Raw genomic sequence first — 27,609 nt, 5'->3', positions numbered from 1 at the left:
TTATTACTAATTATCATTGTAGAAGGGAAGTAAGATAATAGGTATTATTTAAGATTTTTATAGGCGGGGTAAATAGTGAGCTTAGTAAAGCGAATTGATTAAATTGAAGTTGCGGGTCGAGAATTAAACTTTTATTGTAATGTTAGCATGAAAGTGGTAATGCGATGCGATTGATGCGCGCGCTTATAAGGAAGGATAGAGAGGGTTTATAACTTGTAAGATTTCGAATAATAACGAGAGTAAACGTATATATACGATTGATTAAATGTACTATAGAGGAGAGAGGAGGAGAAAGGACTGGCGGAAAGTCTGGAGGGCTAGAAAGAGGTGGTGCGCCCAGGGTACGGTAGGCACGGCATAGATTATATGCCTGCTACGTGCGGGACCCACCAATACAAGATCTTGACCGAGAATGTGGTACTCACCAACGCGCTTAGTCCTTTTTGTCGGGTCATCGGGGCCCTCACAGGGACCAGGGCTTTTGCTCCGAGCTCGCTTTTGGCTGGTTTGCATTTCGTGAATGTAGAGCAAAGGAAGCGGGAACGTGCGAAGTGTAAAAGAACAGTGTCGAAGCCAGACTTTCGGTGGCGGAGGTTTGGGGGGAAGACGCGGATGGATTGTTTGCGCAAGCGACGCGACGAGAATTGCAGAGAAAGGATGAGAGTTGCGTCAAGAACATTGATGGAAGACCGCCTGAAGTTCAAACAGCGGCGGTTGTTCGAGCAGTGGATCTTTCAACAGGTGCCAGCAATTGATGACTCGAAACCGTAGCGCGGTGACCAGGTTTACGCTACGCTCCTTCCACTTTCTAGTATCTATGACTGGAGGCTCGCTATCTGCCACAAATGGGAAAGAGCCGGAGGTATAGCAGTGACGCGTCCAAGGCAGTCGCGATACCGGATGAAAGGGCGCGGATTGTCTCGCTGTTGCAAATGGGAATCACTCAAGTATCAGGCTTCTCAACAGCAGAAGTGATGAGTTCACAAGCGGGCAGTTGTCCACATGGGAACATCAGGGTTGAACAACCATTTGATGACTCGATTTCCATACTGCTTCACGCGAGTGAGCTGGTCTAGAGGCTGGCTGTGTCCTATCCGGTCGTCATCTGCCATTGTTTCTTTCACTGATGAATGCTGCGACCCAAATAACCGCATCGACGCCTTCGCCCTCGCATTAAAGGCTCAAGCGGGGTTTCCCTGGGACAAGAGAGCACTGGGCTCACCTGTTAGGGGCTTGGCCCATCCTTCATTCGTTGGAATCAGCGACTGCTGAAGCCAAGGCCATCTCAAAAGCTATCGAAGTGGCTATGGAGGAGAGACACTGCCATGTTCGTGTGCTAATTTCTCTGGACTGTGAACAGGTCCTCGCCCTACACAGGAGGAGTTCAGGAGGTTGTCAAGTGGTCAAGAGACATGGTTTTGCCGTGCAAGAAGATTCGTCAAAGACGTACATGGAGTTTGTTGTTTCCTTTGAAGACGAGTTTTGTCTCGCTACCTTGAACTTTGCGGTGCAAATGTAGATAGAAGTAACTTCGAAAACTATCTACATGGAGTGGACTGTGAAAGTCAGAGCAAATTATGTCTGTTTACATTTGGCAAAGATATTTGCAAAAGGCTTCAGTGTTTTTGATGCAGGAGGAGGGTTGGCAAGATATGTGAAGTATGTGAAACTTGCATCTTGCAACAAATAGTTGAAAATCCAAGTGTCGGTCGGAGCATAAAGCTCGGTAGAGCCCCACCCATTTCAACACCCCCAGAAAGGGACAGTGGCCGAGCGGTGTGGAGCGCAGCTTGCTAAACTCCCGGGGCTACAGCTCATAGGTCTGTACCCCTGCCAGCATGTGCCAATATAGCGGCCTGTCAGAGGGCTTGGTGCCTTGCTGTAGTAGTATTGTTCACTGGCGTCTTCCGGCTACGCAAATAAGGCTCTTCTACTCCTTTCCAGTTACTTTACGTCCTCCGTTCGGTTCGCGATTGAGAGTTTGAGACCTTTCCACTCTTTTTTTGCCTCTTTGCCCCCTTTCTTTTCCTTTTCTCAGGTAATTTCTGCCTGCAACTTTCCGGACTGGCCGTCCCCGACCAATGTAAATTATCTTCCATCCCATGTCTACCTCTACTGTTGACAGCGGGGTTCTCGAATTTTCAAAGTGAATGGCACCGCGGGCGGGATGCGTGAGTGCTTCGACAAGACACTTCATAGACGAGCTGCCTGCCCCGCACACGGCACAAAATCGCATTTCTTCAACACGCTTCTCCGTTTCTACTACCATATCAGTCACGTTGTTTACCAACTTCCTCTCACAACATAGTCTATCATCAATTAACTTGCAATCACCATGGCAGACACCGAGCAGAGCAACAAGGGTGGAAACCCTGATTCAGACGTCGGCGAGCAAGGTCGCGCTGGGGATACCGTGAGTCCAGGTAAGTAATTCTTCTTCGTGCCGACGCACCTGAAAGCCCACTTGAGCAGCTCGCGCATTCAACTTTCTGCTTGCTAACCTACCCTCTCCCAACAAGGCTCCAAACCCACCAGCAAGTTCAGCGGGCAAATCTTCGGCCCAGGCATTTCCGACAACGCAACAAAAGACCGAGCTATCTCCACGGCCGGTTACGCCCTACACCAAGAGCTCCACCAAACCCCGAACCACGTCTGGATGGCCTTCTTTACCGGTGCCTCCTGGACGAAGACGGCTAGTCCCTCGGGCGCCTACTCCGTCGTCTTTCCATCCCGCAACTCAATCGATCATCGCAAACTGGCCAAGATGGCTTGGTACATGGCCTCCTCCTCGGGGGTGGTTAACGAGAAAAGACTTGCCGGCCTGGCCATTGCGCAGGCACTCTACATCGCGGACAACAGACTGCGTGCCCTTCTCCACGATGGGCGGCAGCCGAAGAAAGCGACTGTAAAGGTGTTTGTGCATTGTGTGGAGACGCTCCAAAACATCGACGACCCTAGCAGCATCGGGGGTGATGGAAGGGAGGCGCAGCTGGAAGTTGTTAAGTTGATCGAGGATCTTTCATACAGCCTCTGCAATATTGCTGGCATCAATGTGAGACTGTACCTCCAGTGGCTGCCGGCGGACTATAGGAAGATGGTGTGCGCTAGGGACTTCGCAAAGCGGTGTCGTCGGAAGAAAGGCAGGAAGGATTTGTATTACGTTGGGACCGAGGTGAGAGATGCTGGGCTGATGCCTGAGGGCGTTTCTGGCTTCATTGAACGGGATACTGCGGAAGAGAGCCAGCACGATATGATGGAGGAGTCAGGAACGGCCGTGTCCATGGCGGAAGAGGATCAGGCGGGTCTTCACCAGGCGGCAAACCCAGATGACCAGGAGATGGCTGAGGAGGAGGCTATGGCTAGCGACCAGGTTCCGAACGACGAGCTGGGCGGGAACGAGGAACAGGCATCGATCAATCAGCAAATCCGTGCTGAATGCTACCAGCAGCGAATTTACTTCCTCCGCGAGCAAAGGACCCAGGACGTTGCCATTCAACAGATGTCGGGAGAGCTTGCGGATGGTTATGCCGATGAGTTGTGTCAGTTGGACCCGAACCATCTGTTGCCTTCTCCCCCCTCGCCGTAATGGAGATCTATCTCGCATTGCGCCGGGGGGCTCTTTGGCTACCAAACTTGTATTCCTTGAGGGATATAAAGAAGGACTTGTGGATTGTCCGGAGGGCATGTTGTTTTGTTATAGCGTATGGAGTTTGGCGTTGTTCTGGGTTCCTCTTTGTGGGGGATGTCTTTGCTGTCACCATAGTTCACGATATAGCTAGTCCTGCAACGGCCTTTCACAACCAAAGGGAGCGGAATTGGGCTCCATGTGTTCGGTTCATTCCTATGACCGCTTGCCAGACAACAACTTCAGTCTTCCATGCCAACTCCCGGACCATTCATGGTACAATACTCCACGAGGATCCATCACAACGATATCCAACTCATGTGTCTCAGTATTACATTACCGCCAAAGTACCTTTACGTTCAACACTCATTCTTTCGACAGGTGTGTTCCGTATCTTGTGGGGGAAGAGTCTTGCTCAACCGAAGCTGAATGACGTCGGTCACACCGCATCATCGTCAAGAAGATCTTCCCGAACAATCTGGCGAATCAGAACTGGCTCCCCTGTCTTAAAGGGTAAGGGGAACCCACAGATCGACATCAGCTCCTTGGAGGTGATCCACGTTGTGGAGCGGCTGAAGATGGCACAGCGCCTAGATCCCATAGGCTTCCGACTGGTGTCTCGGCTCCTTGTATGTCTCAGACTGGCAATGTACGACAACTGTGAGAAGGTAAAGATAGTTGGAGTGATGTGAGGATGACGAGTGAGACAGTTGGCTTCTTGGACAGACTATGTCGGAGAATGATGATATATATGAACCACTTTCCCCACGCCTTCGCTACTGTCATAGAGACGATGCTTTTCGTTCTACCTTCAAGATGCTTGTTCAACACCCCCAAGTTCAAAACGTACCCAAAGGACAAGCAAAGACTGAAACAGCTTCCTTTACAGACACCAAAGACTCCAGCAACAACAATGCATTACATGAGCACCATCAACGCGCCTACGACGTACCCTCAGCGAAGACAGATTCTCATCTTTCGAAATGTACCTGGCTAGGACAAACCGTAGGCCACCGACAAATAATTCCAATTCTTTCTGGAGAAGAGTTGCATCCTTCGGTGAACGCACTCTGGGATCTCATGGAGGACAACTGTGAAGTTCGTTCACTGTTCACCCAGATGCTACAACAGGTCCCGAATGCACCTCCGTACGACAAGAATCCAACCGGTGGTCCACAATTCCGCAACTGGATGGAACTTCTTTGCGCTTTCAATCACCAACTGTCCCAAGGACCGGTATGGCTTTACGATACACCGGGCCAGCAAGGCCTAATCGGCTTTCCTTTCAACGCCCTTTTGGTACGTTACCGTAATCTTACCTCCCCACCATTTTCTCCTCCCGCCGGCTCCCCGTTGCCAAAATCGCATCTCTAACCCCGCAAACACAAAAGAACTGGTCCATGTCAACCCCAGCCGGCCTCCTCGCCTTCCACCGTTCCGTCGTCAACGCCCACCTTCGCGACATCCTCACCGCCTACGGCAATTTCCTCTCTTCCCCCGCCTCTGCCGCCGTTCTCAACTCCTCCGCGACCGGCTGGCTGAGCCCGACCGCTCTCGACGCCCTTGTGTCTACCGCCTGGCTACCCACCAACACCACCTCCTCTTCCGACTCCGAGCCGAGAACAAATACCCGCACGCCGCAACCTCGTCCCCAGTTCCACGACCTTTTCATCTCCAACCCGCACCACCCCACGCACGGCTTCGCCTCCTGGGACGCCTTCTTCACCCGCCGATTCCGGCCGGGGATCCGACCGATTGCTTCCCCCTCCGACGACGGGGTCATAGTCAACGCGTGCGAGTCAACGCCCATAGCGCTCGAGCGCAGAGTTAAACTGCATGATGAGTTCTGGGTTAAGCGGCAGCCGTATAGTTTGGTTACCATACTCGGCAGTTTGAACAAGGACTCAGACCGGGACGAGGACGAGAAGAACGGGGGCAGGAAGAAAGAGGAGGAGGAGCAGCTAAAACAAGCAATGCGCTTCGAAGGAGGAACAATCTACCAAGGCTTCCTAGGAGCACTGAGTTACCACCGCTGGCATGCGCCTGTTTCCGGGGTGGTGGAGAAAGTGACGAAGATACACGGGACTTACTTTGCTGGTTGTCCTGGGTTGTCCTCCTCCCGCCGTGGGGGACTACATGATGGAGACATGGAGGAACGGAAGCACGATCCTTCGGCGCCGGATAGAAGCCAGAGATATATCTGCCAGGTGGGCACTAGGGCTTTGGTGTACATACGGGCGAGAGATAGGAGGCTGGGGACGGTGGTGTTTGTGGCGGTGGGAATGGCGGAGGTCAGTAGTTGTGAGGTTACGGTTAGGGAGGGGGATATGGTGGAAAAGGGGGAGGAGATTGGCTTGGTGAGTTCCCGGAGTCTTTGTTGCCGAAGTCGTGAGGATGTTGAGATGGTTGCTAACAATGCTTGACTGATTGATACAGTTCCACTATGGCGGCTCGACGCACTGTCTTATTTTCGAGCCAGGTGTCCGGTTGAAGTTCACAGAAGCAGCAGAGGAGGTTGATGTCAAGAGACGGGGTCATAACTTGCCGGTCAACGGATACTTGGCGGAGGTTGTGTCTGGATGATGCTGCCCCAGGGCTCTGCATGACGATGCAGAGCGGAAGTATGTACATCATAGATACCATAAGCCACGTACAAACGCAAAAGACATTCGAATGCGAAAAGTTCTTTCAGAAGTATGCTGTATGATGTAACTGTGTCGATGAAGACAGAAAAGACTCAGGACTGTTACAACCCTCGTGATAACTTGGAAGCAAATCGGGTAGAGTCCATGAGAGATTATTTGATCCATGAAGTGACCTAAATCTCGGTTGAAATGTGCAGTAAAGACACACGAATGCCTGCACGATCATGCCGAAGGTGTGATGTATTAAACATTTATGTGTTTGGTTCATTCCTCTGTTGAACCATACGAAGGAGGTGATCACGAGAGACGACGAAAGTGGTGGTCAAAGTCTTGATTGATTGAAGAGAGAGAGAAAAGACCAAAAGAAAAGGACGAAGTCCAGCTTATATACAGGGTAAGCATGTGTGGATCGTATCTACCTTGTGCCAATGATGCCAAGACATGGTGATGGCTTCAACATCTTCCGACAGTTAGCTTGGTGAGAGATGCGCGTTGATGAATGAGGCGGCCTGGCCATCTTTTTGATGATAAATCACATCAAAGCATCGTTGTTCGTCGTAGAGCCGACAGTAATGGATCGAAATGCCGAAATGTGGCTAGTGTCGCAGTGTGTAAATGAGACAAAATGCTCGACTTCTCTGGCCATCAGGGTGAAATAGGTAGGCGTGATGAAACTTGGTCCAAGCGGGGGGTTGATAAGTCAGAACTTTGAGGCAGGTATGCAACAATCCCCGGAAAGGGACAGTGGTCGAGCGGTATGGTGCGTAGCTTTGCTTGAATCCACCAGGGTTAGGCCCAGGGGCACATGCCTGCGTACGTTGGCCTCGTCATACTACAAAAAAGTACAAGTGATAATCCACTGAGCGGGCCCCTCTGGGATAGTATTTTGTAGCTGGCGTCTTCCGGCTACGCAAAAAATAGGGCTCTTCTACTCCCTTCCAGTTGCTATACGTCCCCAATTCGATTCGCGATCGAGACCTTTCCACTCTATTTTTTTTTCGTTTTACTGTTTTTGCTTTATCTACCTATCTGACACTGCGGTCATTCATTCTCCTTATTTGTGACACGTCCCTTTTGCTGGTCCCTCACCTCTAATGTATACCTACTATATTTATGTATCCGCGCAAGAACTGGCAGCATCATTCACTTCCCACCTTCTCTTCTTGAAATTGCTTCCTAGCCCCGTCTTATGACACTGAGACTCTTGACACTGACATTCTTGCAAAGTTGCAGGTGCTCAAGTATCTTCTCAGATCTCGTTAGTTCACCTCAACGTCATTGTTGATGTGAGAAATTGCCAGCCCAGACCCTTCTTCAACCCGTCAGATCTTGACTAGGTATCAAGGAACTATTCGTTAATCTCTCTCTGCCTCCAAGCGAGGTCTCCGGAAGCAGTGAAGTGCGCACTCAATTTCCAGGCGTACTTTTCCATTTTGCTTTGAGTTCCTCTTTTTATTGCTACTACTGCGCTACTAAACCAACATGCGTTTCCGTTTTCCATCGTTATCCCCCCAACCCTTTATGGTTTGTCAAGTTCCATTGGTTGGAACAGTTCCAGGTTCTTTTCGCCATTCATGTATCATGCTCCATTCATCTTCCACGATATCGTAGTTCGGTCAACTCACATCTCCATCACCCAGTATGTTACGGTCTGTGAAATACTAGAATACCGGAGCTCCTTTTGCGCCATCACCACTTTACTAGGCCCAGATTTCATCCCATGTTCATGCCGCCGACTTTGGGCCATCACATTCATCTGCTGTGGTTGAGGAATGACGCGGCCGGCTTGGAAGCCTGGCTGCCTGGGCAGTCCTCCCGCAAAGCCCTACTCTACGCACAGGACACAACTTCACTTCCAAAAACTTTTTTTCTACCCCTCGATCAAAGACCAAAGTTCGCAAACAAGAACTGCAGACCGCGCGTCCTCAACTTTCTTGCCCCTCGTAGCACCTCAACAAGTGCGCAAAAATTCACCTCTTCGAACCACGATTGCGCCCCTGAACTGCGAGGATAACAGTCCTGCGCATCTTCTGAGTTGATCGCACAATATACAGCATGCCGCCTAGTGTAACGGAAGCGAGCAACGGGCTCGACTCGTCTGGCCGGGCGCTCACCAGACCAGAAGAATCCAATACTACTCGTAAGTCACATCCAGCGCGAGGCATCGCAGAATTAGTCTTACTACATTTCGCATCCGCTTCATCTTTGCTGATAAGTTCCGTGGCATGAAGGGCCTAACGTCTACACCGAATTGCGCGGCCAAGTCCACGCTCCTGAAGCTAACGACGAGGCCTCCAAGAGTCAAATTGTCACAATCGCTGAGAGATTCGAAGGGCGGATGGCAACCCCCGGTGAAATCACGCTGACCTTCTTTACATCCGCGTCTTGTCAGCCCAAGCCAGATCAGGAGACTGTCGGCGCCTACTCGGTGGTCTTCACCGAGATGTCACCAGGCACCGACGACCATGGCAAGCAAGCCGAGATGGCGTGGAGTTCAAAACTACTCAGGGACAAGACCGTTGCACAAGCTCTAGCAGTTGTCCAGGTTCTTCAGCTTGCCCAACAGCGGTTGCGCACCCTCCCTCCGGGTCCGAAGCTTGCTACGGTACAGATTTTTACGGGAGCCCTTAACGTGCTCCGAGAGATCGCACTCAACAACAACACCTGGAGTGCGAGCAGGAGTCCTACTCCTCACTTAGAACTATTGAGATCTGTTCAATCCATGATGTTCGAGCACGCTCATAAGCTTGGAGAGATTGCCAATGTAGAGGTCGACTTGCACCTCTATTGGCTACCTTCGAAATCTCGCCTTGAGAGCCAGCAGTCCGCCAAGCGCATTGCCCTCAAATGTCGCCTACATGACGGCGAGCAAAACATGTTCACCCTGGGCGGTGAACCAAGACCAGCGGCGGAGATTCCTCCACCGGTGTATCTTGCCCCTGATGTGGAACACGCCCTTGTCCACAAGAACAAGAATCACAAAAAGAAGTTGGAAAAGAAATCAGCAGCCGCCACGGTTCCCATCACTTCTCATATTGGATATCAGGACTCGTGGTACGGTCAATCATACGACCCCTGCCCGGAGCCATACGTCTGCTCCTTTTCCGACCCCGAGGATTACTACGACTCAGAGCTCGAGGTCCACAACTCCATCGAGGCCTCCCCTGAGCCCTCCCACCCTAGCAACCCCGAGCCGTACAGCTCAGAGCCGCCTCCGATGGGTAGCCCCCCCGACATGGTGTCGGACATTCCCTTTCCCAGAACCAACAAGCCAATGTGGTGGCGCGATCTCGGCCCTGCCCGTCCCACCATCACATCCGAGACGGAAGAGGAGCAGGATATGCTGGAGGAGCATGAGCTGGAGCAGTGCATTCGGTTCATGGAGGAAAGGAGGGCCTTGGGATATAGGAATGAATCGGTGTTGGAACATTGGCAGGAAGTCTATATCAAGGAGCTTCGCCTGATGGCGCCTGAAAATCCACTTGTGCGTTCCCATGAGGCGAAGCGAGCCCGCATCAACTGCTTGCAGGAGAAAATCTGTCTCCTCCGCGAGGAGATAAACAAAAAGGCCAAGGAGTTCCGCCACTTGGCGCGTGACCAACCCTTCCTGTTCTCCGGCTCCTCTCCTTAAGGGGATTGGTCGTTCTTGTCGGTGTCGCTGGGATTTGGGGGGCTTGGGGTGATCTGGTCCTTACAGTTTGTTCCTGTTGCATTGGAGGAGGAGGTCTTCGATGTATAACCGAGCGGAGTCTCCCAGCGATCAAAGCTGTGTGGCGTTTGGTGTGTGAAGGACGTTTCAAAGGTTCTGCCAAAGTTTTCTGTCATTATTCGCACGGCTTGGGAGCATAGAGTTCGGCGTTGTCTGGTTTCGGCGGCAATGGTTTTATCAGACTTGTATGGTGTGTTGTGGTTGTTGGAGGACTTTGAGGATAGCCTGAGGCAAATTTTCTGACCGAAAAGCCCGGGGGGTCAGTGGCTTGTGTAAGAGACCTTTGATGATTGCTCAAAGTGTTTCGTTGTTGCTGTTCTTTCCTCGCGAGCATGGAGTTTGGCGTTGTCCGGGTTCTTCTTCTTCTTTGTACCAGAGATACCCCTGTTTCGTAGAGACTATCATGTTTGAACATAGCTTTCACTCACTCATGTCTCTTTATTGAAATTATTGCTTCCAGACACTTTGCCTTTGAAGATCTTGTCCAATCTCCTGTGATACCCTTGATCTTGTGAACTAACAAAACTCCAGCTGTTTCGGCATCAAGTAGCACACACTATTCCTTCCTCCCGTCAACTTCTCTCTAACTATATTTATGTTACGGGTCTTCTCCCAGTCGGTGAACCAGATATAACTACAAGACACCCCGGAAAAGTTTGCTAGCTTCAGGCGTCTGGTACACTTGTCTAGGTGTCTCTAGATCCAGCGTATGTGTTTCTTCTAATGACGAAGGCTTGACCTATTTTTTAGAGAAAACCTCAGCACACTCCAAGTCAAGCCTACACGCACTCTAAAACCCATATGACAGCTGTCATATAAATACGGCCGTTTTGTATGGTAATCTGGGGTCTCCCAAATGTTCGTAACATCCCTCCCGCCAAGTCAAAAGTCGTGATATTTCGTAGTGGTGTATATACCCCTATACAATAAGATAGCGTAGTGCAGTCTTAGTCCCTGAAGTTGTCACTCCCCTTCTTTGTTTACTTGGTGATATCGCTCTCACGCTTTTTCAACCCTCAAAACAACGGAAATAAAGACTTTCATTTCTTGTAAAGAGACGATATAAGGCCTGGCGGCGTTGTAGGGTGCTAATGCAAGTGGTGATGCGACGTGTAGAAGTATGCTTAAAATCACAAAGTTCGAAAAAGCTGTATAAGACTGGCCAAAACTTTCACGAAATGAAGCGAAAACTTTCACGAAATGAAGCGCAATGTTTCGTACATTGAAATGGGGTACTTTCACGGGTAAAAGTGGACTTTTGGATGTCGGGTGTCATGGCCTGTCATGGGGTGCCAGAGTGGGAACTATATGGGTCTTAGAGTGCGTGTAGGTAAACTTTAGAGTGTGCTGAGGTTTTCTCATTTTTTACATCCTTGTTCAGATATAGACTTAATGCCTTTTCGGTTTGATCTCACGCATCTCATATTGACCTTGCGGTGTTTTCAAACAAGCGGGGATAGGTCTGCCTCAGAGTTTCAAGCTAACAAACAAACCAGCATTGGACTATACCCGGAACTAGGCCGGCTGCTCCGTCTTTCTCTTTATACCGGGGTTATAACACGCTGCTGAAATTCTGTACCCTCCTAAATGCCCATCGATGATGCCCCCCAGAGCCTCAATGCTTCTGTTAACGCCCTCAACTTTATACTCGACAATCTCACCGTGTCTGACAGTCCTACAGGTTGACAGAGCAAGGGGTCTCACGGCTCCCTGACACACTGCCAACAATACTATAAGAAGGGAAGTCTCCCTTTAACAACGGGGAGGCAGTGGGCACATCGTAGACAGCGCGGTTGCTCATTGACAATTGAGTGTCAGATGCATTACTGGTAACCTGGGGGTCTAATATCACGTTTCTTTTACCCAATCATGGCCTGGGATCCGCCTGCAACGGCTATTCTGAGCTGAACGGTATTTTGAGGTGAAGGGTTATATTGAGGACAACAGATATCACCGTTCTGTAACCGTTTTCTTCTTTTTTTTCGTGGTACGGTTTTCTCACTCCCCAGATTCCCATTAATGTGGTGTACGGTATGGTTGCGACGAGCTCTGTGGAAGTGGTTTTGACGACTGACCGCTGTATTTTGATTCAGAGGTGTGGTACGAGTAAATACAAAAGTCTGAACAGGACTCAAAACTACATACATGCATCCGGGACCCTCTTTGAAGTCCGGGTATCTCATGAACAGAAAGAGACCGGGATAACACCATACTCCATGCGCGCTAGCAGAACAAAAACATCCACAGAAAATCCCCTCCATCGGTAATTCCACCTTCCGTCGTGACTACACTGTGATGCTTCTTCTTGAGGCTCAAAAGCCTGAAACAAGATCACGCTCCCAGGAGACTAACAAGGAGTCTGAAGTGACACAAAGTTTGATGTCCAGATTGCCCCAACAGCATTGCCAAGATGAGATGCCCTTCACGGCGAGAAGAGGGCAGCCATCAACGGATGCGTCGGACGGTCCGGTACCTGAACCAGCGGATGGTCTGGAACCAACGCGCCCAGGTAATCGCAATAAGTATCGGCAATCCCGCTATATATCGGCTCAGTGCCACGGGTGCTACGTCCCGGGATTGCTTTCTCCCGACAGGAGCGGATGTGGTTCTCGTAGCATTCAATGACGATCTGCCTGTCGACGAGCGCTTGCTCGTCCAGCGGGGCTTGGATATCTTCTTGCGTCTCTTCACCCGACGGCATCGCTGCCTGGCCGGTTTCAGTTGCCGGCTCTTGTGCCTCTGCCATAGGCTCTGGGCCGTATGACACCGGAGAGGAGTCGCGGAGCTCTTCGTAGGGCGGGTGGATTGGAAAATACGGCGTCGTCGGAAGAGACAAGGCGTGGACATCTTGGTCCATGGCGGGCTCAGTGGTTTTATGAGCTGCCTTCATGGAGGCCGCGGTTGCTGCTGTTGCTTTTCCGTCGGTCTTCCGTTCTTTGTTGATCCGGAGACGCTCTCGGATCAGGACGTCTGCAATGATTGATGAGACTGATTTCGGCATATGCGCACTGGACCTCTCTTCCATCTCCCCATCGACGAAAAACATGTTTCTGCCGTCTTTGCGGCATTTCATGGCAATCTTGTGAGCTTCATTTAGGCTCGTCACGCCACATTTGGCTGGGAGCCAGTAAAGAACCAGCTCGACCCTCATTCCTGGAATATCGGAGAGCTTTTGTACTTCTTGGTGGACAAGCGACGAGACTCTGGTTTGGAGGGCTTGGCGAGGGCCCTGAATCTCAGCCTGGTTGATTATATGGCGAAGGGCTGGGTTGCTGGCTGTAAAAACTTGTACCCTAGCCTTTCTCGGGACTGCTCCCTGCGGACCGGCTGCAATTGTACGCAATCTCGCGCCCGAAATGCTAATTGCCTGAGCAATTGCCAGACCGTTCGCAGCTTGTGAGTCTGAGGCAGAAGGCTGATTCCAACCCATCTTGAAAAGCTCACCATGGTCGGATGTACCAGGTGACATTTGCCTAAAGACGACCGAATACGCGCCCTTGAGCTCATGCCCCTCGACACATGATGCTGAGGCAAATATTCCCAACGAAATGTCCAGGTCGTTAGGAGTAGTGACGCGACGCTGGGCTCCCTCAGCTAGCGCGATTACTTGTCTTTGGTGCATTTCGTCGGCTGCGTGGGGAATACAGACGGTGGCGGTCAGGGTAGAGGTGAAAAGAAGTTCTTTTAATCACATCTCAGGTCAGTAAGACAGTAACCGGGAGATAATCACCGAAGTGGCCAGTGGGTAAGCTGAAACCGTCATTCATCCACGCCGACAAAAAACTTACTGAAGAGCTCGACATCCTCAGGCGTATCCTGCGCTCCGCGGGCAGTCCGGCCATGTTGCCCACTTTTTCTCAGTCCAGACATGGCGAGTAGCGAGCGCACGAGGATCTGAGGAGAAGATTGGAGTTGATAAGTTTGCAAAGTAGGTAAGGTACGCTGTACGAGCGCAAAAGACCGTGACCTCGTCGGTGTAGCTGTGGCTACCTCAGAAATTGGCGACAAAAAGATGACGGCGAATGCCGGATTTTTGGTTGTCCGTGATGAGTTAGTGAGGACGGGAAAGAATTTTGCCGACGATTGGTATTGTGTGCTCTGGGTTCGATAGGGCTCTGAAACTTTCAGGCAGTGACAGGTGGCGCGTCAGCTGTCGAACCGTGTCAATTCAAAACCCAACGTAGTGGGCACATATGGGATGAAAATGAGGACAGCTGTTGGTGTCCATGATCCTAACGGTCTTGGTATAGACCTTGACCTCTGGTACAAAATCAAGTGTGGAAATGGCGTGCCTAGAGGTAGTCAGGAGGAGCGTATCCGGCACCATTTCCCCGTCGTGGGCATATGTACGTGACTGATCCAATACATTCGGAGGCACTAGGAAGTCACAGTCAACGGCTTAGGTCATGTCATCGATCTTGCTCATAAGAAGTCTTGTCTTTTTCACTCTGTGGACGAGCTGGAAAGACGGGCAATAACATTGCCATGATAGGATTCAGGTACCTAGTTTGGTTGTAGAGAAGACAAGAACATACGAAACGGAATGCTCCAAAGCAACTCTCTTCGAGAATGTCACGGCTTGGGAAATTGAGGAACGAGTGCTGGTGTGACAGTGTTGCTTTGGCTATTCAAGGCCGAAAAGCTGAGTTGAGGACACAAGAATGACATCGTAGAGGGCTGAATAGGGGCGGCGCGGAGATCAAATCATATAAACCCAGGACCGCTGAGACTCACACCTCGAGAACCTAAACATGGGCAAGTAATTGAACCCACCTTCCCTATGATAGTGCTTTGAGTATCTCAGCCGTCATAAAGAGTAAGAATGTCAAGAGCCAAGGAGGGAGTAAAACAGAACTGGAAGATGTAAGCAGTATTAGACGCGACGACATGGCAACGTTTGAGGTCACGAACAACAATAACAAAAGCAACCGTGGATATGATTGAGTGTCCTGTAGAATGGGGGAAAGTAAGGAGGAGCAGAGAAGAGAAGTTTGGAGGGCTCACCGGCAGTGCTAACTGCTATGTCAGGTGGCAATGGCCGAGACGTAGCAACAACACAACGATGTTTGACAAAGGGCGAAGACATACATCTTGCTCCAACGTATGACTGAGACTCTCAAATGAAGGACTTGAAGAAAAGGGGGAATGATATTCAGTAATGGACGAAGAAAAACGACTGAAATGTCCTTTCTTACAGCAACCAGGACCGCGCTTTCCCTCAGTGCCTGTCACTGGTAGGTATAAGCAGGAATTATGGCACCCTGGAAGTGTTGAAAGCAAGTGCCAGCCAGTGAAAGGGAAAAAAGCACAATATGTGTTACTTGTTGAAGCCATCACCATGTCTTGGCATTCTTGGCACAAGGTGGATACGATCCACACATGCTTACCCTGTATATAAGCTAGACTTCGTCTCCCTTCTTTGCATTCCTCTTTCTCTCTCTTCAATCAATCAAGACATTCACCACCACATTCCTCGTCTCACGTGATCACCTCCTCCGTATGGTTCAACATTACTTCCAACATCTTACTTGAAAAGCGGATGACCGATGTATGGTCGAAAACCAAAAAAAAAGACAAAAAAGATGGCAAGGGCGGGAATCGAGCGGGGGACGTAAAGCAACTGGAAGGGAGTAGAAGAGCCTATTGCGTAACCGGAAGACGCCAGCTACAATACTACTCAAAGGGGCCAAACCCCCCGGCCCATGTGGGTAATGGACAAGGTAGGTGTCAGATTCAAGGGTGGTTTTAGCCATACCATATGGAGGTTAGCGCTTCAGCCACCTGATATTGCCTGATTTCTGGGTATATCTGGGTTACCCTAGCACCTCTCATACCTTCTCGGCGAATCAGGAATATACTCTTCAATCAATTAATTTTATATGGTCAAATCTAATAATTAATAGTCTGATTTGCGTATTTACGTTTAATGCTATGATTATCGATTATAAGCAATATCCCTACGAAACTAATAACATTAGCTATATCTTTGTTAAAGGAATCTACCAATAAGGCTCTTATAGTTATTTTTAATACCTCTTCCGATTGGCCTAGTTGGTATAAAGCTTTTAAGAGATTCGCTAGTAGTAATTAGGACTTTGGTAATTGGCTACTTGAGGGAGGACTTATAATTTAGAGGGTTCTACCCTTGAAGCTAGAAGACTTTTTCTTTACTAAGTAAATAAAGGACTGCCTTTTGGCGGTAAAGAAGGAGTTCGTTAGATTCAATAGAGGAATCCGAATTAAAAAGGTCGTAATTACAACCGTAATAATTATTACCGCTACGGTTATTAATACTAATGGTATTATTATTAAGACTATTGCCGCTACCTAATTCTAAGAAGAAGCCTCTGTAGGCGCTAATGAAAATAATAAAAAAGGAAGCTTTGAAAATAAAGACGAGGAAAACGAGGATAATAAATACTGTACCGAATAGAATATTAGGGAGGATATAATTATTAACTCCTCTACCGACCTAATAATTGCTAGGAAAGTAGTATATAATTAAATTAATAATACGTATAATGTTTATTATAAATACTAGAAAGACTTCGATAACGCTAATACCTAAATGCGTAATTGGATAAGTATTTATATCGCTGCCTACTACGCTGATACTTTATTTAAATAGGATAAATTTACCCGCGATCAATTTAGAGAAATTAAGAATTAAATTAATTATTGCCCTATTGACCAAATTGCTAAAGCCCGTCGAAATCATTAAATGTTTATTAAAGAAATTATAAAGCAGTAACCTAAAGATTTTGAAAAATAGCTATCCGATTGGGAAATCCTTATTATAAATAGGAAGAGATTTGGAATTAGCGAAGTAATTTCCCCTACTTCCTAATTCACTGATTGTCTTAATATAATTCGTAAATATAAACTTATTTAGACTAGTAATTTCTAGAAGTTCGATAATAAATTCGAAGATATATTCTTAAAATATAAGGATGTATTTATTAATTGTAAGAGGGTTAATATATTAAAACGTACTATATCATTAATTAATTTTAAAAAGGTTATAATTTATATCGTTTAGGGTATTAACCGGTTTAATTCGTAAGAATTCGTATTTAATAAAGAGGACGCTCCTAATTTTAATTATAAAAAGAAGCGGAAAGTAGACGTAAAGAAAGAATGCAACGTAAATAAAATGTAAGAGATTCTTTATAACCGAAAAAGAGAGGAGGCGTTACGCTGCTTTGTAAGGCTTATAAGCGAAACCTTTACCCCTATTCATTTATTATTATTTGTGTCTAGTCCGGTAATACAAGCTATTCGTTCTACAGCAGGAATTAAACGTTTATCTCCTTCTGAGAGAGCTTTAATCAAGAGGCACGCCCCACCTTAGAACTCCAATAAATATTGGTAGCTCGGTCTAACCGTTCGGATTCCTAAATTCTATTATGTTCGATAGAGGGAGCCTTTTTATAAATAATTTTTAGAAAATCTATTATAAATTATTAAATATTCGGCGTTACTTAAATACTGCTTAATACCCGTAGACGGACGGATAGATAGAATAATAAAATTAAAATTTGGAATTATATTTATAGATCTTTTGTAATTTGGGAGATTATAGAGGTAATAGGATTATTTAAAAATTTTATTAAGAAGTTTGAGATTAGAATTCCCCTCTTTTCAATAATTATCCCTAGCCTTTATTGCCTTATTAAAAGGTTACGTTAAATAAGAGTTAGATTTAGAGGAGATATTATATTTAAACCCTTCGAAGGTCCTTAAATCCTAGAGTTAAATATTTGTATAGCTATCCCTACCTCTATTCAATAACCTTAACGCGCTATTTGTATACGTGCCCCCCTAGACTCCTCCTTTTAAGTCGATTTATCCTCTTAAATCCTTGATTTTCAATTATTTCAATTAGCCTCCTCTCGATTCCCCTCCTCTCGACCCGCCTCCTTTCGTACTCGAGTTGCCTCGTTTTAGATTATGCTGTTTTAAGCCGCCTTGTTAAGCGATGAGCTTCCTGTTGACTACGTTAATGATTTACTTAACGAGTGTATGGAGGCCGTTAGTTATATTATTGATAGGGTCGTTGAGAAGTTGAAGTAATATAGGGATAAGATAGAGCGATGCCCCGCGTATTGGACCGCGTGTATTTTTTACCCTGGCTACCGCGGTAAAATAGGTAAATAAAGAGTTTATTAATTAGGAGTATGAGCAGATCCTTATTGACTTTTAGTTTATTTACGGCGTTGATTACGTTAATTAGCTTGTTGAAGATTTATTAATTAATATTAATAATTAATAAGTTAAGATAGTTGATAACGATTGGTTTATCAATTACGATTTCTATAATGCCCTCCCTTTATAGCTAAAGAAGGAGGATGAGTTGTACCGCTACTTTAACGATGAGATTTACGTTGTTAATAACGTATTGGGGTAGTAGAAGGTTAACTACAGTTTATACTTTCGTTTATTACGTATAGTATTTAATTTCTACTTTATACCTTCTATAGTAGATAATTGTGAACGCTCCTTCAGCGGCGCCAAGTTGATTCTCGATAGCTAGAAATATAGCTTTATTGCAGAGTTTATTAATACTATCGAAAGTTTGAAGTTTTGGCTGCAATCTGATTTGATTGTAGATGCTTGATGAGGATAGACGATATACACGACGTTGTAATTGTTTTGGGGAGGGGATTTACCGCTTTAGGGCGTTCTAGGAAGGTAGAAATTGTAAGAATTAGAGTACTTTTGAGCTCGAAAGCACCAAAAACAAGATTTTATGTGTCAAACATGGTCAGATAAATATAAATGAATATAAATAAATACGATTTGATACGTATTTGACCTACTTAAATAAATACAGATTGATATTTATTTATAATAGATTTATCTCTAGCGCTGCCCTTACCTCCTATATTATTTCTTAAGGTGGCTACTTTATAAGATAGAATCTTTATATAGTATTGTTTTCAAAAGGGATAAAAAGTAATTAAAATAGTGTAGAGGTCGTATTAAATATTTAAAATTATAGTTAAAACTAAAGTAAGAGGTCGGTTCTATTCGTTTATATATATATAGAAATTAGGTAGTTAAAGGCATATTGTATAGTAATCCTTTTGTTAACAAGTATATTGAACGTACCCGCCGTCTATTTAACGCTAAGAATGCTTAGGAATTTAGAAGGTATAAGAGGTATCGTTGTTAGGCTAATAATGAAGGGTAGGATTAGGATGCTTTATCATACTAGGCTTTGTATGAGGATGGCTACGCTGACGACGAGAGCGATTGTAACCATATTAATATATAGTTTGAAAGGGAGGGTAGTAAGAGGAACCCTATTATAATTAGTAACGACGAGGAGTAAATAGTAGATATTACTAAGTAAATAAATAAGAGATAGATTTGTACTTAATATTTCGAAAACTTTACGATTCTAGCGGTCTTAGTACGTATGGCGATTTTAGTAGGGATGCTAGAAGATATGAGAAAACGCGATTTTATTATACAAAACGACGGTTGTTACATGTCAGCTGTCAGATGGGGTATAGAGGGTGCGTGTAGTTTTGGGGGTGAGTGTGGGTAGGTTTATATAATACTGTCGTGAAGGGTACCACAACGCGACTATAAGGAGGGCATAAGAGACGGAAGGCCCTTTCTACGCAGTAGGCTAGGTTTTGATAGGAAAGTTGTTTAGCAACGGAGGTTAGACAACGAGTTGATGCTAGATGTCTGAAGTAAGTAGGTGCCCGGTTGATCGAAACGCTCTTATAGGGAGCAAAAGCCTGCCAACATCCAAAGCCGTTGCTATAACTGTTAATGTGGTTGACTGGACGGGCGGGTCACGGTGGAGGTCGTCGTTGATATGGGCTAGCGGGCGGGAACAAGACCAGTGCAAAATCTAGACGTTCCGAAATTTGGCACCGATGGCCCAAGAAACGGTACCGTCACTCAATCAAAGGTATCATGGCTTAATCGAATCTGTCAACATGGCAAGCCACGGCCTTCCTATTGTTCCTGTTTCCTCCTCGATCATGATGTCAAACTTCACCTTGCCGACCATCCTAGGCTCATCACATTACGCTATCACTCCGATAGACGAATGACGATGACCAGCTGTGCCTCTGGAACAAGCTTGAAAGATACTAGAGCGTCACCGTTCACGACGACCGTGAAGCCCACCATTTCTAATTTCACATTGTCGACCAACTCTGGCAGGTGGATGGACAGACAAACCTCGGGTTTGCAGGTCGAAGAGGGCATTCGCAATCACAAAGGAAGGGCGAGACTTCTCGCGCCGCCGGAAAAAGGCAACTGTCAGTGAATCACTAGATCGAAGCGGCAGCCCAAAAAGGGAAGAAAAAAACAGGAAAGAGAAGAATCCTTGAGTTACTTGCTCGATTGATTGACAACGCCCAGAAACGAGCCCAGACAAGTCATCTAGCCTAGCTAGATGGCTGTCTCGCCTTTCCCCTATGGGACATAGCACCTGATCCACGCCTCAAATTCCGCCCATTTCCTGATCGGCATCACCTTCCTGGAGGTGTTGCAGAAACAGTGCGTACCACTTTTGGTAGCATTCCTGGAACTCTGCTGACAACTGGTTCCATAGCTGGATATCCCGGCACTGACAGGCCCATTGTTCCATGCTGATTTCCTGACCTTTGTGATGGGCTTGAGAGAGAAGGTTACTCTCGCCGCTGTGGATGTCGTAGTCATTGGGAGCTCCCTGCTGCCACTGGTTCTCGACACCATTCTCTTCGAAGTCTTTATCGAGGCGTGGTTCATAGTCGTCGTCGTGGCCCTCGATACCCTCTTCTCCAGCGACTCGTGGTTGCGCTTGCTGACGAGGATCTGGCAGTTCCCGAGAAAGTTTTGGATCACGGAGTTCCAGTGACGGCACGGTCGCTCTTCGCCGCCGACGGTAAGTAGTGGCATCGTAATCTCGGAAACTTTGCCAGCTACCTCATCTGCCTTGCGATGCAGCTTCACCTTGTCGACATGACCTGGGACCCAGAGCAGCTGCAATTTGACCTCAAGTGGTGAGTTGCGGCCTGCGAACCGTTCCCGGAATCTCTGGGACCAGCGGTAAACGGAAGAGATATGGTCGCTCTCATTTGGCATGGTGTCCTTTATTCCTGACAGATGCTCGAGGGGGAACATTCCATCGTCGAAAATCTGGACCTGAACCTTCGCTTTGGTCTCCGGCGGCAATTGTCGTTCGAGTGTGGTGAGCTCGATGATGGCCACTTTGATAGCCTGCTTGATTGCGAGTAGTTCACAGCCGTTGGTGGTTTGGTGGAAAACAGGCCAGCCTGCCGATACTTTGCGGCCGTGGTCCTCAGTGCCTGGGGCATAGTGCTTGAACGGGACCGCGTAAGCACCATTAGCACCGCGCCGTGAGCCATCGGCAAAGATTGGGAGGGTGATGTCTGTCGATGTTGAGACCATGCGGTGTGCACGACATGCAGTTTCGATGGCCTTCATTCGGTCTCTTTCGATGATGATCTCGCCGCAAAAGTTCTTTGGATCGAGGACCCGGAAGTCTGAAGTTAGAAATACTTGTCAACATACTGTCTCGCGCTGGTATTTGAGGTGCCATGCACCTCAACGCACTCACATGTATTCGGTGCTGTGGCCGTCCTCCAGTTTTCCTGCTGTGCCTTCATTTCCCTTTCCTGTGTCTTCGAGAGTGTTGCGTATTATGGTAGATGAATGCGGTTAGGCACTCTCGTCAAAAGAAGAGCGTTGGAAGAGCTTTCCTCGTTACGAGCAGTGGTTTGTATCGCAGGTGGGTGATGAATGCGAGGATGGAAGACGCCAACGAACGCGATCATTGTGGTGAGTAACGGGTGAAAAGCGGGGGAGAGACGGTGCAAGATCCTGTCCCGTGACTCGTGACGCGTCGGTCTCTGAGGGCGGAAGGTGTGGGCAGAAAAGAAAGGGAATCACCTTCGCTCCAATTCTGCAGATGAAGGTGGAAGCAAGACGAGATGAAACCGCTGCATGTGGAAGGTATCATGGATTCCAAATTTCAACTATATATAACCCTAAGCCCAATTTCCGGCTGTAAGGTTGACCAACGATTGAATCAAGGGGTTGCATCTTCTATTTTATACTGCCGGGAAGCCAAATGCCGGCGTTTTCTACAGTCATGCTCTTCTATCCTCTGTGCAGTACTCTCATACTGCAGAGAGTCTGAGAAGGGCAGTGCAGCATTTGGGTGTTGCGCGAGAACAAACATGTAACCATCAAGGCCATGAGACCATAGTGTGAGTAATACAGGCTTTGCAGCCCGGTTTACACGTCACGAATTACTTGTAGTGAAAGCGCTGGTGAACGCAGTATCATGACGGTATTGGAGGTGTCATTCTTTGACCAATCACCATGAACGAACGCCCCCGTCGAGCCCTGGCACGCTGAACCTGGAATGTCACAGCACTTACATAGTGCCCTAACAGTGCCTGCCGCGTTCTGCGGGCGTGAATGTTACTGTCATATCCCAGCTTATGCATGCATCTGACCCCCACCGCAGACCGAAAACGATCCATGCCATGCCATCCATGCCCCCACTTCCCACCCTTCACTGTACCGTCCTTCCACCACTTTCCCGCACAACACCAGACTTCCGGCCATCTCGTCGCAGTCCAAAACTGTCCTTCAGCTTTGGAACCAGTGAGCAAACCAGCATTTTTGTACTTCCAACTCGAATCAACAACTGCCTGGTCTAGCCGAACTACTATGGCACCGCCTGCAGCTCCGAAAATGGAGGAAATCCCTCAAGCCGGTAAGCTGAGCGAACTCTCCATCTCCTCCTCGGCGCAGCTCCTCCGCTCTTGCCCAGGGCATATTCTGACATTTCTCTCAAGCAGATTCCTTCAGTAAATATCTTGCGGAAGGTGCCCAAGACCTACCCCGCTCGAGCGACCTGTTTGAGAGCAGACACGCCTGGAGCTATCGCGTTCGCGACGAGCTTGAGGACGAGCTCGAGCGCGAGTGCCGCGACGCCAACAAACACAGATCCGACCGATCCAAAAAGTCACATCCCAGCGCCGGCGTAGAGGATGAACACCAAGAGCCCAAGATCGTGTACGGACAGCGCCGCAAGCGCGAAGACGACAGCGAGGAGGAAGAAGCCGCCGCGGAGCGATTCACAAAGCGCCGCAACGTCAACGTGGACCCGGAGAAGCGCCCGTCGCAGCCACTCTCAACCTCGTACCAGTCCCACGCGCTTCCCCAGGCAAATCCTCAAGCGGCTACCCAAGCGCCCACCCAGACGACTGCCCGACCCGTCCACCCGCACAAGTTCGCCCTCACCGACAACGGCCCTTGGTACCAGGCCATCTACAACGAGGTCTACAAGAAAGTCTACAGCGAGATCTACGACGAGGCCTACTCCAAGGCGTACAACCTAGCTTACAACGATGCCTTCAAGGACGGCTACGAACATGGCAACGCTGACGGCTGTCATGATGGCAACAACCGTGGATTCGAGGACGGATACCGCCATGGATACAAGGAGTCGTATCGGATCTGCTATGGGGAGGGCCAGGAGAATGCGAGGGATATGATGAGCAGCGACGATGATGAGGAGGATGAGTAAGGAGAGTCGACGGTTAGTGATGTGGAGGAAGGATCTGAGAGTTCCGAGGACGAGGAGTAGGAGAGGAGGTTTGGGAACAGCATCGGCGACGGAAGTCATCCCTGCCGACCGGTCAGTTATGTGACAACATCTCGGCGGCACCGGAATAGCCACAAGCTACGAGGGTCATTGTCCTTTTCTCAGCAACACCCAAGGAAGTCGGGTTCTACAACTGATGTCCCTGTACTGGTATCGCAATGGCCGGCCAGGCATTTAAGGTTCAGATGAGGGGGTGGCGGTCGATTCACACTAGACGCCCCGCTGGATGAAGGCTTGGAATCACTTACTGGATGTAACTTCGCTAAAAAGGACAGGGTATGGGTTTATGGCGCATCAATCATTGCTGTAGGAAAGGACTGAAGATGACGAGACAAGACGTTGCCGTATTGCTAGCTAGTCTAAACTTGCCTCGCGTGTATTATAGAGGTAGTATTATGAAGTTGATCCCAAACCTATATGTTTGTCTCTCCTCTCTCTTTTCCTTTCCAGTACCAAGTGTACCGTTTTTACATCCCACGGATTACTCGTTGTTTCCGTTTGCTGGGTTTGCTAACTTGGATGTCCGCATGTGAACGAAGCAAATGATTGCGTACATTGAGGATTCGTGTCGTGAGGAAGGTTGAAGAAGAAACGTGTCAAAGAAAAGATTTATGAAATGGGTCCCGGGTGAAGACAAAGCGGAAACAAGACGGGTGCGGGGGTGAGGGGTATATAGGTTGGCCGAACGGCCAGTGCTTTCAACAACTTCCAAGGGCTCTGTGGTCGAGCGGCGTGGTGCGCAGCTTTGCAAACCACACCGGGGCTTGGGGAATCGCCTGAAAAACCCTGGCCGTGTTCCGCCTTCGCTCTTGTTTGCCTCCGGGCGACACTGTAGCCTATGCGTTAGGCCCCCGAGTAGTGCTTCAACCAGGCGTCTTCCGGCTACGCAAATAAGGCTCTTCTACTCCTTTCCAGGCTGCTGTACGTCCCGCGTTCGATTCACACCCTTGCTATTATTTTTGACTTTTTTTTCGTTTTCCACCTACCGTGCATCTTCTTCATCCCCTTATTCAAGTTGAGATGTTGGCAGGAAGTTCAAATTCTTCGAAGCTACCGCAATAAAGTCCATTAAAGTTGCAAGATGTTTTTGTGATTTCTTGACGAGGGGTATACAGGTTGGTCGAATAGCAAGTGCTTTCAACAACTTCCAAGGGCCCTTACAGGGAAAAGGGGGTCTGAAAACAGACCTTAGAAAGACTGTTTCGCGCGCGAGGTGCGTATGAGGGTTAGCAAGTAAAAAGATTGAGACTTCAAATAGGGATTTTGACTTAATTAGACAAAAAGTTCTAAAGCTCTTTTTATACTTTTTTAATCAAAATAAGCTGTTTTTGGCCAAAATAGACTTTTTTGGGCTTATGACCCTAATACGCACCTCGCGCGCGAAATAGATTCGCGCACCCCCAAAAGTTTCACTAGGCACTTACTGGGACCTGTTTTCAGACCCCGATTTCCCTACAAGGGCTCTGTGGTCGAGCGGCGTGGTACGCAGCTTTGCAAACCGCCGGGGCTCGGGGATCCCGGTAATGCCTTAGAACCTTAACGTTCCTACTATCAGATTTGACCGTGCAGAGTTAATTGATTGAAGAGTGTATCCCTAACTCGCCCAGAAAGTATAGGGGGTGCTAGGATAACCCAAATATGCCCAGAAATCAGGCAATATCAGGATGGTTAGAGTGCTAACCTCTATATAGTATAGTTAAAACCACCCTTGAATCTAACACACCTCCTTACTTATCGACCTTTTAAATAGGGTAAAAGTAAAGCTATTTAGAGAGTTTCTCTTCTGGCACGTCAATTTCTCCAACCAAATTGTAAATATCCTTTAGAACATTATCTGGAATCTTCTTATTCATCTCTATCTCTTTACGAATTAGTATATTTGTTATTCCTATTAATTCCCGGAATTTCTCGTAATCTAATTATATTAAAACCTTTATTAATCTATTGGTTAGTATCTTCTTCGTCTCTAAATATCCTACTTCAATAATTAATATACGGATCGTTTATATATTATTATAACCGATTACGGGCATATCCTTATTGAAAGGAATATTAATCTCCTTATATAAATATATAATACCAATAGTTTCCTTAGTAGCGTTTAAAATCGATAATAGTTCCATTTTTATTATTGAGATAAATACCGTCTTTTATTTAATTACACCCTAATAAACCAGACTACCAAAGAATTTTATTTTAAACTTATACGAGTTTTTTTAATTTAGAGGGTTATCAGCGTATAATATATTTAAAGTAATTTCGAATTTTATAAATGTATTATAATAAAGGGAAAGATTAGGGTAATATTAAAAGTAGTATAAGATTTTATTAATAACTTTACGATATTAAAGACCGGGTTATAAGTATAATAAACTAATCGGTTAGCGGCGAAAGCGATATTAAACCGGGTAATTACAACGGCGTATATTATAGAGCCGATAACAACCTAGTATTCCTAAATTTTATCGAAAGAAGTTATATTATTATAAAGCATAAATTCTTTATTATTTATTACAATAAAAGCGAGGCTATAGAAAATTTTAATTAATTTAGTAATTTCATAAATATATTTCCGTTAGGACAATTAAATATAACTTATCTCTCGGTTTCGAATAATTTCGATATTTAAAAACTATTAAAAGTTATTACTATTAATAAACTTATACTTCTCCTCTAACTTCTTTATAACCCGGGTAGCTTTATTATTTACCGAAGGCGAAAATAATATCGTTAACGTAATAGAAAATTAAAATTCTATTATATTTAAAGATATATAAATCCTCGAATAACGGTTTAAACCCCAAATTTTCGAAGGTACTATTAAATTTTCGTTACTATAGTAAAGGGGGTCGTTAAAGACTGTAAAAGGCCTTGAGGATCTTAAGGATAATACTATATTTTTAATAATTAAGAGGTATACGTATATAAATCTCTTTATTAAAGTGGGCGTTAATAAAAGTATTTACCGTATTATATTAAATAAATTCGAAATCGAGTTTAGCGATATAAGCGATAATTAACCGAAATAAATAACTAATTAACGTAGAAATATACGTCTCTTTACCGTAATTAAAATATTAATTTCTTCTAATTATAAGGCGAACCTTTACCTTTAATAATTGATTATATGTATTAAGTTTATACATATATACTTATATATAATCGAAGATTTAAAGACCTTTAATATAGAAAACGTCTTAATTCATTTTAATTTATAACTTCATTTCTTTATAATTATCGAAATATATTTCCTCTATTCACTTAAAAAAATCATTTAAATTATAATATTCGAAATCGTAATAAATCGTTGAAATTAGAGGGAGGTTTTAACGTTTAATAGAATTTAACTTACTACCCTTAGAAATTAAATAATTAATTTCTACCTTCATAATTATTTTACCCTACTATTACCTAATTAATTAAATAAATCTCCTAATATTAAACGCGGCTTCTTATAATTTAAAAGTCGGGAAGGAGATAGGCTCTAGCGAATTTATTATAAGGCTGGCAATAAATATAGCTAGTAATATATTTAGTGGAGTAGGGTAATTAAGTATAAAATCGATAAATATTTTATTTTAAGCGGTAGGTTCTATTAGTTTCGAAACGGTCTCGTTATTATCTTCTTAAGGTTTATTATCGAAGAGTAATAGTAGGAGAAGGGTAAGACCGTTATTTTTTATATCTTAGGTCGTATTAAGGGGTTCGAAATATCGTATAAATAATTAAAGAGGTTAATTAATTTTAATAAATAAATTAACAATTTCGTCGCTAATTAGCCTCAATCCTTCTTTAAAATTATTAAAGTTCGCTAAATAAATGAAATCTTTATTATAGAATATTTTACGGGTGTAAATAATATAATTAATTTACGGGTTCTAAATTTAGTAAATAAAAGAAGTAATGTAATTAATAAAGAATCTAATTTAAACTTTTAATTAAAATTTCTTACGCTATTACTCTTTCTTCTATATAATATTCG

At 46.1% G+C, this 27,609-nt stretch overlaps 6 protein-coding genes across 6 annotated transcripts; 4 read left to right on the top strand and 2 right to left on the bottom strand.

Moving 5' to 3' along the window:
* Nucleotides 1–1,960: 1,960 nt before the first annotated feature.
* On the top strand, nucleotides 1,961–3,763 carry B0H65DRAFT_559253 (uncharacterized protein; the record flags this gene model as incomplete). The annotated part of the gene is given in 4 exon segments (XM_062830127.1): nucleotides 1,961–2,423; nucleotides 2,520–3,052; nucleotides 3,071–3,484; nucleotides 3,701–3,763. 4 exon segments carry the CDS (start codon nucleotides 2,336–2,338, stop codon nucleotides 3,761–3,763), a joined length of 1,098 nt encoding a protein of 365 aa, XP_062681023.1. The 5' UTR covers nucleotides 1,961–2,335.
* Nucleotides 3,764–4,744: 981 nt separating this feature from the next.
* Nucleotides 4,745–6,208, top strand: B0H65DRAFT_429141 (phosphatidylserine decarboxylase-domain-containing protein; the record flags this gene model as incomplete). Its single annotated transcript, XM_062824804.1, has 3 exons — nucleotides 4,745–4,924; nucleotides 5,017–5,982; nucleotides 6,062–6,208. 3 exons carry the CDS (start codon nucleotides 4,745–4,747, stop codon nucleotides 6,206–6,208), a joined length of 1,293 nt encoding a protein of 430 aa, XP_062681022.1.
* Nucleotides 6,209–8,325: 2,117 nt separating this feature from the next.
* Nucleotides 8,326–9,892, top strand: B0H65DRAFT_577188 (uncharacterized protein; the record flags this gene model as incomplete). The annotated part of the gene is made up of 2 exons (XM_062830682.1): nucleotides 8,326–8,490; nucleotides 8,714–9,892. Coding segments are annotated over 2 exons (1,344 nt in total), but the record flags the coding sequence as incomplete, so codon positions are not given.
* Nucleotides 9,893–12,401: 2,509 nt separating this feature from the next.
* Nucleotides 12,402–13,849, bottom strand: B0H65DRAFT_428274 (uncharacterized protein; the record flags this gene model as incomplete). The annotated part of the gene is made up of 3 exons (XM_062824748.1): nucleotides 12,402–12,707; nucleotides 12,747–13,660; nucleotides 13,768–13,849. 3 exons carry the CDS (start codon nucleotides 13,847–13,849, stop codon nucleotides 12,402–12,404), a joined length of 1,302 nt encoding a protein of 433 aa, XP_062681020.1.
* A 6,598-nt stretch (nucleotides 13,850–20,447) lies between these two features.
* Nucleotides 20,448–21,615, bottom strand: B0H65DRAFT_559252 (uncharacterized protein; the record flags this gene model as incomplete). The annotated part of the gene is made up of 3 exons (XM_062830126.1): nucleotides 20,448–20,789; nucleotides 20,831–21,507; nucleotides 21,567–21,615. The coding sequence occupies 3 exons, from the start codon at nucleotides 21,613–21,615 to the stop codon at nucleotides 20,448–20,450; spliced, it is 1,068 nt and encodes a 355-aa protein (XP_062681019.1).
* A 932-nt stretch (nucleotides 21,616–22,547) lies between these two features.
* B0H65DRAFT_470752 (uncharacterized protein) lies at nucleotides 22,548–24,035 on the top strand (the record flags this gene model as incomplete). The annotated part of the gene is made up of 2 exons (XM_062827054.1): nucleotides 22,548–22,733; nucleotides 22,819–24,035. Coding segments are annotated over exons 1-2 (773 nt in total), but the record flags the coding sequence as incomplete, so codon positions are not given.
* Nucleotides 24,036–27,609: the final 3,574 nt, after the last annotated feature.

The sequence above is a fragment of the Neurospora tetraspora genome (genome assembly GCF_033439725.1).
Source record: "Neurospora tetraspora strain CBS 560.94 chromosome Unknown B0H65scaffold_5, whole genome shotgun sequence".
In the NCBI taxonomy this organism is placed as follows: Eukaryota; Fungi; Ascomycota; class Sordariomycetes; order Sordariales; family Sordariaceae; genus Neurospora; species Neurospora tetraspora.
This window is presented reverse-complemented; position numbering and strand designations above follow the sequence as displayed.